The sequence below is a fragment of the Carassius auratus genome, chromosome 10 (assembly GCF_003368295.1).
Source record: "Carassius auratus strain Wakin chromosome 10, ASM336829v1, whole genome shotgun sequence".
In the NCBI taxonomy this organism is placed as follows: domain Eukaryota; kingdom Metazoa; phylum Chordata; class Actinopteri; order Cypriniformes; family Cyprinidae; genus Carassius; species Carassius auratus.
Genome location: NC_039252.1, coordinates 5,344,249 through 5,357,141, shown reverse-complemented (window position 1 = coordinate 5,357,141; position 12,893 = coordinate 5,344,249). Strand labels below are relative to the sequence as shown.

Sequence of the window (12,893 nt, the reverse complement as noted above, 5' to 3'; positions counted from 1 at the left end):
ATTAAAAAAAAAAAAAAAAAGTTTACACAAAAATGTTAATCAGCACAACTATTTTCAACACTGGTAATATTAAATGTTTCTTGAGCAGCAAATCAGCATATTAGAATGATTCCTGAAGGATCATGTGAATTTACAGCATTTTTGATTAAATAAATGCAGCCTTTGTTAGCAGAAGAGACTTTAATAATGATGTCAATCATAATAATAGTAATATAATGTTATTGTTTAAAAAACATTAGAAAAATCTTACCGATCCCAAACTTTGAAATTGGATGCACACTACATATTTTGTCAAATTTAGTAGCTCAAGTGTACAGTATAAATGCTTTGGAAAAATATCCCACAATGCATTGCACTCAAATCCAGTGTGGAGGAAGAACAGTAAATAATGCCACAAACAAAACTAAATTCAGAATAGTTATTTAAAATGGTCGTTTTTATTTTTAAGATGTAACCGTATGACACTCGTGGAAGCAAGAATGAAATGATGTCCTAAGACAATTTAGCATGCTACTATTTGAAAGGTTTATCATTGCATAATTGCTCACTATTTTGCTTACTATTTTAAAAAAAGTAGATGGTATTCATTGTGTACTGCACAATCATCCTTAAAAATGCTGTTCCTATTTCCACTACACAGCACCTTCCCACATAACAGTAGTGTAACAATAATCTAAACACAAAACAGTGCTTGGGTAACTGATTTGATGTGATTCCAGGCTGCAGCATGAGAGCGGGAAAGGTTGAGCTCAGCGGGAGTCAGATGCATGTGTGGGCATCAGACGCTGCTGTCGGGCTTGACCTCTGTAGGGTTGTTGTTCTCAGAGGACGCTCGACGGCTTAATTCACACGGGTACGGGGCTCTCTGGAGCGCCGCCGTCACCACCGGTATCTCCTGATGCTCCCATTCACCCTAAAAGACAAGAGAACTTACCATTCAGTGAGATTAACTGACTTGATGCTTGATGCATTTCCAATCTGGCAACACACTGCTTTGCAATAAAAAAAAAAACAATTATTGTAGGGATGTTGTGTCCACACTCTGCTGAGACACATGTATATGCAAACACCATGTATGTAAAAGTGAATTTTGCATCCAAGAATAATGTTTTTGTGCGAAAATATTGGTAATTCTCACCATGCACTCAAAGTTTATAAGACTATGTCACATCTGTTTGGACGATTAGAGTCTAGCTGCAAATAAGTGAATGCATCTGAACTACTCTAGATGGTGAAAGGGTGGTTTAATGTTGTGCTTACAGGAAAGAGCTCAGCGGTGGACTGGTTGCAGTGCATTGAGATTGGGGAGGTAAGGTAGAGGGAGTTCAGCACCTCCCCGCTGAAGCCGTCCCAGGACAGCGAGGAGAACTGCTCTTCCACCGTAGTCCCGGGACAACTGCAACTGTCACGTCCTTGAAACCTACAGAGAGGACAGTAAAATCAGACCTTTAATTGTTCACCTCATAAGGCCACAAACCCACTTTCATAATCCACTTTATTCCACTACTGCATTGTGATTGTTTTTTTAAGATGGAAAAATGCAATTTGCCAGTACAAAACGGATGAATACGAATGTCATCTGCCTTTCTTTGTTTTATTCATTTCTGAGGAAAACATATTTCAGTTTTTTCCGTCTGATTTCGTAGAGGAAATGAAAGCATTCCTCTTGTCCTCAGGCAGATATTCGTTTTCATACGCGCTGGTTTTTGTTGTTGGAGGCTGACTGGGTCAGAGCGGTGAGAGCTACTGACTGTCTGGGACGAGTTAGACGCTCGTACAGGAGGGTCACGTTTGCTGTTTTTGGTGGTTTAGGAACGTTTCTTTCTTAGATATTTGCACCTGTTGATGAGACTGAAGTATTTCTGCAGGTAATCTGTGTCCACGTGGCTCTTGCACAGCTCCAGCTGTGTGCGGGGGTAATAATGGACGTAATTCACACACATTTCTTCCATGATCCCAAACCCCCCCTGCAGAAGAGAGACAACAAAACCACTGGATTTGAAGTGAATAGTGGCTAAAATCTCTCTCTTCCATAAATCTCTCATTCACACTAGCTTTAGAAGACTTTGAATATAACATACATATTGTACAGACTGGATTTGAGGCTTTTAACCTGTCATTTTGGAGCCAGTCCTCTTTCACTTTTACAGAAGAAAAATCATACAGGTTTGGAAAGACATGGGGGGGGGGTATCCTTTTTGGGGGGAACCATTGCTTTAAGGGGGAGGTACTATTTTGTACTCTAAATTTCGACCTTGTAAAATTTCTTGGCATAAAATAACTAAAATGGATGTTTCCTGGTATATTTGTGCCAACTTTTGGTTCATAATATAAAAGTAATAAATCATGTTTCACAATAGGTAACATTGCTAAGGGTTACATTAGTAAGTTTTTATTTTATTTGGAAAAACTTATCTTCCTTGGCATTTTTCATTTTAAGGGGGAAATAAAAGGCACATAAATGTGTTTTATTATTAAATTATTTATTAAATGAGCGACTCGCAAAAGGGTTGGTTTTACCAAGCACTGATAAGCTGATCACATAAAAAAAATAAAACAAATTCACACAAACATGTATTTAAAAATAAAAGTCTTATTTGGTTTTATGTAATATGTTCAATATTGAATATTTAATAAGGTGATGCATAAGTTTATTTTTAACATTTACCTTGGGGATAATAAAAGAAAAAAGATGAGATATGACAAAAAAACAGTTTTATTAAATAATTTGTCAAATGAGAAACTGACAAAGGGTCTGAAAATTACCAACCAATTATATGCTGATCACATAAAAAAAAAAAAGAAAGAAAAAAAGGTTTTCTTGGGTGTTCAATAATATAGTATATATTTGTATAATATTTTTGTCTATTTTGCATATTTCAAAATGTTACCTGGGTGAATACAAACTATTCAATATGACAAGATAATTATTATTTAATTTGACAGTTTATTGTTGATTTGAAAAACAGAATGAATCTTGTTGAAATGTAATAGTGTATTTATGTGAGTTTCATTTACTTTAAGCAGCTCTTAAATAAAGTGTGTATTGTGAACTTATATTCTGCAAAATGATGTCTGAGAGTTTGTCCTGTTTGATTTCCAGCCAATCAATCTGTAACATCTAGATCAAACATCTACCACACTAAAGGGTGTATTTGGGTGTATTTGAGTAGTTTTTTTCAGTCTTGAGCAGTGTTGGACTTACCATGGTAACTTTGTTCCTGTCTTCAGTGTTGTACGAGCACTTAGTCACAAGAGCGTCGCCCTGTGGGGTAGACAAAAGCACAAAGCAGTGATCGCACATGATCAGATGGGGTTTAGCACTCAGCTATTTGTAGAACGTGCTAGAATGAATGTCTCTTGGCAGGTTAGCATTAAATTGGCAGGCTCAGCCGTGTGTGGGTGCTGGTATTGACTGTCTAAATGCAGCAGATCTGTGCTTTTGTTGGTGGCTTGCTGGCTCCAGGCGTTTCCTGTCTCTCTGTCTCTCATCTAAACACACTTCAGCTTTTACATGTGTGACGAGAAACTTACTGGCAGAACAGTCACCATCTTCCTCAAAACACGGATAATCTGCACAGAATGGGAGAGGTTACAAATGTTAGTATTTGCTTTTTCTCGAGAGTTTTATTTTTAATGTATGTAGTATTTGAACCAAAACCGGATATATCCGTTCACAGCATCCTAGGATCGTGTCAGGTCGGTGTTTTTGTGGTACTGAGGTACTATAGTACAGTCAGCGCAGCAGATGGCAATTTACATGATAGCCCTGGTATTTTAAAGCCATGGTACTTATCTAAAATAATATGGTAATATTCAAAAGGCAGCATAAAAATAAACCACTTCATGTTTACATGTATTTCATTTAGGGATTTTTATTATACGACTGTGTTTGCGAGCGTGATAAAATGGTGTGGGAGTGACAGAAGCATCAAGTGTTCAGGTACACCGCAGGGAATCGTGGGTAGTTGACACGTCTCAAGCCGTGAGCAGTGTGTCGCAGTGTGACATGATGTACTTCATCTGAAACTGTCAAAGACTGCATTCATATCGACTGAGAGACTCAAAGAGACACCTTTACTTTAAAAGTATTGAAGCCAGCTGCAAAAGAGCTGAAAATTAATGGTGAGCAGTTACAGCATCTTAAATGATCACAAATCAGCATATTAGAATGATTTCTGAAGGATCATGTGACACTGAAGACTGGAGTAATGATGCTGAAAATACAGATTTGATCACAGGAATAAATTACATTTTACCATGTAAAACAGTTATTTTAAACTGAAATAATATTTTTTTTTAAATGTTGTTTTTTTATCTAATAAATGCATCCTTGGTAAGCATAATTCTTGAAAAAAAAGTAAAAATGTAAAAATGTACAGTGTATTTTAAAGTCAACATTTCACTTCCACCATGTGACTTGTTCATGAAATTATGGAAGCCCGTTTCTGCCAATGAAAAAAAAAAAGTTTTTCTTTTATCTTTTATCTCACAATTAGAACTTTTTTCTCACAATTGCTAGTTTAAATCTCACAATTCTGACTTTTTTCGCAGAAATTGTGCGATATAAACTTGCCATTGCGAGTTATAAAGTCCAATTCTGAGGGAAAAAAGTCTGATATTTTCTCAGAATTGCAAGTTTATATCTCACAATTCTGACATAACTCGTGTTATAATGTCACCATTGCGAGATATAAACTTCATCTTCAGCTGCAAATCTCACAATTCTGAGGAAGATGTCAAATGTCACAAATTTTTTATTCAGTGGTAGAAATGGACTTCCATACTAAATGTAGCAAGAAACTCTTGATTTAATAGATTGGGAAGTGATTTGGATTGTGAACATCGTCGTTGGTGGGTGTGGTCTCTGTGTGATTGGCTGAAAAATTTGAGGGCTTGATGATGTCAGTAGAAAAAGAGTTTAGTTTAGTTTATTACAAGGACAATGCATATTAACATGACAAGTCAAAATATGCCAGAGTTAGCCAAGAGGCTAGTTTTCATCTGCAGTCCTAGGCCAGATGTACAACAGGCAACCTAAAAATACAATGTAGATACAACAATTTAATCAAAACATAACAAAATATAACATAATACACCAAACCCTACAGTTTCCGAAAGCAACAGAAAAAAAAAAAAAGAAAAAAAAATTAATGTTGACTTCAGTGGTAGGGTTATAATGAATTATGCACAATAAAACAAGGAAATTGAAATTTGAAGTGAAAAGGCACATTTTTAGGTTGTACACATGTTGAGAACCCAAACTTAAAAGGATAGTTCAACCCAAATTAAGATATTTTGGATGAAATCCGAGAGCTTTCTGACCCTCCCATTGACAGCAATGCAACTGAAATGTTCACAGACCCAGAAATGTAGGACATCGGTTAAATAGACCATGACCATATTCTACATCATTCTACACAATGACCATATTCTACATCCCTAATCCTATATAATACCTAAACTTAAAAACTACCTTACTAACTATTAATAAGCAGTAAATTATCAGTTTTTTGAAGCAAAAGTCAGTTAATGGTTTATTAATAGCGCAAAATGGACTTTAAAGTGTGACCAAACTTGGTAATACCTGGTAATGAGTGCTGAAATGTTTGTCCTCCTGTACCACTTCCACCTCTCTGCCTCCTCGTACCAGGACGGTCCTCACCCCGAGTCCAGCCAGATGAGTGTGCAGCTGGGACGCAAAGATGTGTATCCCACCTACAGGAAGAGCCTGCAGGACAGAAAACACAGCTTCAATAATTCATACGCGAACTATATTTTAATATTTTATGAAGGAAATGTGAGTGATTTTAACGCCAGGGTGTTCTGAGTGATCACATTTTTGCATGATTTGCCCCAACAAGCAACATGATTTGAACTATCATTCAGTTACATAACAATATTTGTAACATTATTTCTCTAGATGACGGGCTTTTTCCACTGTGGGCTGGTTAATGAGGTTTTTATTACAGCATAAATGAGAGTGTTTTTCTTTTTTAATGGGGAGTCTCTTGCTATTGTGTAATTTGGTGGATATTTTCCTTAATCTGTTTTCAGGAAGCCACTCAAAGTGTTTTATTTGAATTCGAAGGCTGAATGCAGTCAGAGCTGTATGTACTTGATTTATCTTAGAGTCAGAATGTAGCAGCTTTGGCTGCATCTTGAATTTATTTGGCTGGCTTGAGTGAAGTGCAGTGTTTAGGAGTGTGTGTGGCGCGCGGACCGTCTGTGTGCATTTGGCGGTGCAGTAGCCAGTCAGCTGGAAAGAGGGCTGGCGGGGAGGAATGGCCATGACAGGGGTGTAGACTAGCCCCAGCTCCATGATGCCTGCGTCAAACCTCCTCAGAGATGGAGTGTACCACAAACGAATGCCTGAGGAGTCCCTCCGTCCTGTGACCAACACACAGAATGAGTCAAGACGAGATGTGCACTCAGAAATTAAACGAAGTGACCTGATGAAAAGTTCAGAACAGAGATTGGCAAAAACATTAGGGCATTTCTGTACACACAGTTTCATCAACTACAGGCACAAAGCTGAAAACAATTGGCTTATTCACTAATAACTGCAGGGATTATTCATATTTATGTGAACAGGAGAAAGTTTCACATAAAGAAAATTTGTTCTTAACTTCATTTTACTGGTAAAGAATTCAGAGTGTAATAAATTAGTGACCACGGGCCTGAGGTTAATCATTTGCATAAAATGCATCCAAACTCGTCCATATAATTTTTTTAAATATATTTCTGTACCAAAATTTATGAATTGTGATTTTATTAAAAAATAAATAAATTATATATATATATATATATATATATATATATATATATATATATATATATATATATATATATATATATATATATATATATATATATATATACATACACACACATTAATTGTTACATTTTTTTATATAAAAAAAATTACCTTTCTGTATTGTTAAACTAATTTTACAATTTCTACTGTCTCCTTCTTAATTTATTTAGGCTGACAAAAATTGAGACATATTACACCAAAGTAATTAAAAAATGTAAAATAAGTCATTTTTATTTGATAACTGAAGTAAATACATAATGAGGTCATGAGATGACAATGTAGCATTCTAGCACTCTTAAATCATGTCTAATACTTCACATGCTAGTTTTTAAGGATTGCTAAGCAGTGTATAGTGTATACTGTTATGCAGCATTCTGAACCTAGTCTTAGTCAGCTGGGCTGAAGTGCATCTTTGACACACTTTATGTGATGGATACCTGATAAAAGGAGAGGGTTGTGGTAATGAACTTCAAGCCGAAGGAACCTAGAAGAACCTTCTCCTCCTAGAGGCGAGCCAGCATCAGCAGGGTAGAAGAATGGCTGCGTGCACAGACACACGTACAGAACTTTATATGAACTTTAATAAGATTGATTGGGGTGCAGTGTAGCTGCTGATTTATGCTTTGCAGGCTAAAAGATATTGGAGCCAATGCACAAGAAGCTAATGCCAACTCTGACTCAGTCAGAGCCAGAAAAGTCTCGTAGATCCATGACAGATCACAACCAGAGGTTCAATCTACTTTTAAAACTTACGTGTGGAAGACCTCTTTACATAACCGTCCTACTTCCACCTCCAGTTTCTCGCCCCATTCCCGTGTCTCTCTCTATCACACTCTCCTGGCTCTCACCCACTCCCCCACTAAAAGACAAAAACTGCAATCTACTGAAGAAAAACATCTCATTTTTGCTACATAATCTCATCTCTCCAGCTTGACATTGGCAGCTAGCAGAACACATGATTTGTGTTTGTTTTACTCCATCCAATCTCATTGGAGGCCCGTCTCTCTCTCTCTCTCTCTATCTCTCTCTCCGAGCTCGGCATCGGGCCTTGGCTCCATAACTGATTTATCAGGACGCCTCTGCTTTCAGATTGGCTCACAGCTCTGCTCAAACCATGACTGGCACCTACCTAGAGTGGGCGAATTGGCACAGATAAAGCCCATCTGTATGTTTGCCTCCTAAAATGGACTTCTAAAGATGTTCATAATCATATGTTCTGTTTTTAGCTCGCAAACTTAGCGCTAAAGAGAGAGAATCTGATGTAGAAGATGACCTCTATCAATGTGATTCATGATGAAACTTCGAAAGCATGCGGTCAGAAAGGACAGCCATAAAAGTACTATTAAACTAAAAGGGGAAGACCTTCATTTGGCTCATTTCCTCACATAAAGCAATTAAGTGGCTTGATATATAGCAAATGTGACCACTTTTATGGTCATTTTACGGAACTTTGTGTCTATTTTGGAGCTTGAGACACCCTGGTTATCCTATACTTTTATAGGAAAAGAGCTGCATGAACATTCTTCAAAATATCTCTTTTTATGTTCTTCAAAAGTAAGCAAGCCATACAGGTTTTGAATGTCATAGTAAGCTACTTTTAACAGAATTTTTTAAATTGGCCGTTACTATAATTCTGTAATATGTATTTTAAATGCAGTATGCAGTAGTTCACGTACCTCCGCTCCCATGGCCCAGGCTGCCAGAACATGTCGGCAGTAATTGAGTTTGCGGGGCTTCATCTTTGAATCGCAGGAGCCGCTGAATTGAGGCACAGTTTCCATCTGAGGAGAGCATTCAAACACTTCCATGTGATGAACGATGGCTTCATTACCAGGAGTGATCACAGACTCGTACTGCAAAAAAATAAGAGTCGTTTGTTTTCACCATTAATAACCAAGATTAAGACATGCAAATTGATTGAGGAGAGGAAAACAAGTTAAAAACAAAATTTTCCTTCAGAATGTGCAAAAAAAGAACAAAAAGAGGTGCATTGTGCAGCATAAAAGAACGAGCGATCCTCAAATGGATTTTGGAAACGTCCCACTTTATTTTTAGGTCCAATTATTGCTATTTTTTAACTTATAACTGCTACTTTTGCCTCTGAAAACTGCTGATTTGCTGCTTATTAATTAGTGAGTAAAGTAGTTGTTAAGTTAGGTATTGAGTAGGATTAGGGATGTAGAATACGGTCATGCAGAATGTGTGTTTTATAATAAACAGCCAACTAGTTAATAAGCAACTAGTTATTAGTGAGAATTGGTCTCTATACTAAAGTGTTACCAAAATATTTTCTAGAAATGTTTGACTTAAAACCGAGATGCTTGTGTGTGATTCACAGAATTATTGTGATTCGCTGTGCATTTATCCGAAATTTGTCTTTAAAAACAATTAAAAAGCAGCATAGTAGAACAAAAATGTGTTAAGTGTGTTTATTATATTCAGATCCAGTTTTTACATCACCCTATAATTGGTCAAAGTATCTCGTATACACCAGATATATAGGTATCATGTCTCCGAAAGTTCAGATAGAAAGGTTAAATGTAATTTCAGGTTACCATAACAATGTGGTTCTTGGGCATATTGGGCGGGAGCTGATAGATGTGGCACCAGTAAGTGGTTTCCTGGGTGGGGATGATGACGTCAGGGGCCAGGACCTCCAGCGTGAGGACATCTTTCGGGAGAGCAGGGGACGGAGCGTCTGGACGCAGGAGCAGCACTCGCTGGACACCAGGCTGGAGACGGGATATGTTGAGCTCTCGCAAAGATAGGATGGGTCGCTCCAGCACAGCGTAGAGGATGTGCACAGTACCTTCCTGGAAATAAGGATTCCTTTTGTCATTATTTATATATTTATATTCCATACCTATGTTCAATTCTGCGGAAAAGAGCAGCCTGAACATTCTGCAAAACATCTTGTTTTGTATTTCAGGGGGGGAAAAGAAAACAATACTGATTTTGAATTATATGAGCGTATACAGTATATGGATTTAATTTGGTCTCTTTTCTAACACTTCCATTTAACATTTAAGCCAGGAAACAATACTATTATTTTCTGACTCAGTATTATAGTCCACATGTCTGTTTGTATTACCTCTACCCTCTCTATCTGCTATTCTGATTCATTTGTTAACTCCCGCACGCACCTCTATGATGTAGTCGTGCGGGTCGCAGGTGCTGAAGGGTCTTTTGAAGAGCAGGAAGAAGCCTTCAGTCGACTGATGAGTCTCCAGCAGCTCATAGTCCTGCTGAGTGTCCAACATCACTCGGCCTTCATTGTCACTCCAAGCATCCTAAGAATATGAAATGCAGTCAGGAAAACATCATTTTGACTACATGTATGTCTCTATACCATTCATATGTTTTACGTCTTTTATTTATGGAAGACCATCTCTGCCATGAAATAAAGTAATCGTGGATTTTTTTCCTCACAATTCTGATATGAAGAAGTCAGAATTATAAGAAAAAGTTGGAAGTGAACGACAAAATTCTGGGGGAAAAAGAAAAGAATTACAAGATTTAAACATAGAATTGTGAGGTATAAGCTCGGAATTTGCTAAACAAGGATCAGATTTCTGAGTTTATAGCTCACAATTTGGAGTTTATTTCTTGCAATTTTACATTTATATCTTACAATCTTTTTTCTACTATTTTCTCATGTTTTTTTTTTTTTTACTTGTGAGTTTATATCTCACAATTCAGATTTTTTTTCCTCAGAATTGTGAATTAATGTCTAAAGGCCATTGTGAGTTCATATCTTTTTTCATATCTTTTTTTTCTCTGAATTGTGAATTTATATCTTGCCATTCTGAGTTTATATCGTGCAGTTCTGACCTTTTTACAACTTATAATTGCAAAGAAAAAGTCAGAATTGTAAGATAAGAAGTGACAACTAATACAATAAAAAATACAGTAAAAATAATAATTTTAAAAAATACACTTTTATAACTATTATTTGATATAAGATCCTTCAGAAATCATTCTAATGTGCTGAATTTGCCAGCCATTTCCCAGCCCTACAGTGTTTTGACTCACTGTCTGTAACTCTTCTTCTTGACGAACGCTGTGGGAGGAAGGCTGAGCGGCTGGCCATACAACATTTACTCAAAACGAACCGAACTGTGCAGTCCAAAGGCAAAATCATGAAATAAATCATGCATAATGAATGAAGGTGGGCAATGACACACACATGACCTTCTAATATCAAGCACTTTATTTGGGGTGCGGCAGGCAGAACCCGGACGTGAGCTGTTCAGCTGGATGTTAGGAAGCAGTGTTGCACTACACGACTGAACGAGAGCTCTGTGTGTGTGGGTGTCTACTGTAGCTGGGCAATCATAACAAGATCCAGAAACCAAGACTTTTCAGACTCAAGGGTAACAGAGAGAGCTTGCTCTGACACCGGGGTTAGAAATTTGTCTTCAGTCGTCCATTATTCAACAACAAAAAAAATCTCAAGTTGAGTGCAGCCTTCTAAATAGTTGAATTCAGACATCATTTACTCAACTTCATATTGTTCCAAACCTGTGACTAATGTTTCTTCTTGTTAAACACAAAATACATTTTTAAGGCAAGACACACACACACACACACACATATGATAACATTTTCATTTTTGTGTGAACTATGTCTTTACGAAAAACAAAAACCCTCATATTGACAAGATGCTACATTATGTTGCATCATTTTTTTGCTCATCTCAAACACGTATTTTGCAAAAGCACATAATCCTACACCATCCCTGGAGCAGCTTTGCAATACCATAAAGCAAAAAGCATCATAAAATCAAATCGTATAAACTATTCTTACCCCAAAATAGGATTTGTGACCGTCGTCCCACAGAAGGACCAGGTCGGCATTTGTGGGCTCTCCCCGATCGGACATGCCCAGCAAAACACCATGGCGGAGCTCTTTGACTTTCAGCTCCAGATAGACCTCCTGGGTGGGATAGCTGATGTTCCAGGACAGCTCCATCTGACCCGAGGGGTCTAAGGGGATGTGGTAGGCCAGGGCGGGTCTGGAGTGGACCGCAGGAGCCTGGTAAGATGCCACCAAGAGCACCACCACAGTGGCCAAAACGGTGAGGTACATGAGGGTGACGTCTTGCAAGCGCAGGTCTTTGTTCAGAAGACGCATTGCCTGGGTCGTCTTCTGCTTGAAGGCCCTTTTGGCGTCTTTGAAGATATTCTCTCACCTCAAGTTGTAAAAACGTTTGGTTAGATTTTTTTTTTTGGTATCACTCACTTGTTTCCTCTGCTGTTGTTCTTTGTCATATCCGTCGTTTTTTTATTATCTTGACTTCAGATCCGGTTTAAGTTTGATGTCTCCGTTGGTAGATGTCCACTGGTCCCCGTCTTGGTCCACTTCTGCTGGCTGTGGACTCTCTCTGGCTTTTAAGAGCACGACCCTGTGACAGCCTCTACTTTATCCTTCCTTAATTCTATTAGCTGGGTTAACGAAAATTCAATTGTTTATTTTGCCCCCTGGTCAAACTTTTTTCCGACATCTGCTTGTTGTGGACTAGCAGGGCGGATATCTGTAATGAGAACTTCTTTCAGTGATGTAGATGTGAATAAGCACATGGTGAATACATTCTGTTATTCCCACTGCTGTAAGGCTTTTAAATCTGTAAGATGCCATTTAATTGTTTTGCATTTGCCAGTTGCTTGTCTCATGTATTTACATAATTATAACAGCATAATTATGTGCATTTATACAATTAAAAAATACAAGCAACTAGCCTAATCCTAAACCTAACCCCAAACCTATAGTAAGTACATTGTTAATTAATATTGTGCAATTACAGTGTAATAATAGGTTAATAAGTGTAACAAAAAAGTATTGATGTATCAAGTTAATACTAATAATTATAACAAATTCTCAACTTGATAACACATATCTAAGATCCTTTATAAAAAGATTGTACACATCTGTTATTTATTTTTCATAATTATGATAATCATTTGTATTTTAATTATTATTATTATTACAAAATGGCTATGGGATCTCTGCGACTGCCAAAATGTGCTTTATAGTGCATCACAACAATTATGATTCATTGATATTGAGGTCATATCAA

General features: G+C 37.3%; 1 protein-coding gene across 1 annotated transcript; it reads right to left on the bottom strand.

Moving 5' to 3' along the window:
- Positions 1 to 306: 306 nt before the first annotated feature.
- On the bottom strand, positions 307 to 12,263 carry LOC113109649 (dopamine beta-hydroxylase-like). The gene is made up of 12 exons (XM_026273348.1): positions 11,624 to 12,263; positions 9,961 to 10,107; positions 9,373 to 9,630; positions 8,494 to 8,670; positions 7,255 to 7,357; positions 6,224 to 6,390; positions 5,588 to 5,731; positions 3,535 to 3,573; positions 3,206 to 3,265; positions 1,840 to 1,967; positions 1,261 to 1,420; positions 307 to 913 (listed from the first exon to the last, which is right to left on the bottom strand). The coding sequence occupies exons 1-12, from the start codon at positions 11,948 to 11,950 to the stop codon at positions 779 to 781; spliced, it is 1,845 nt and encodes a 614-aa protein (XP_026129133.1). The 5' UTR covers positions 11,951 to 12,263; the 3' UTR covers positions 307 to 778.
- Positions 12,264 to 12,893: the final 630 nt, after the last annotated feature.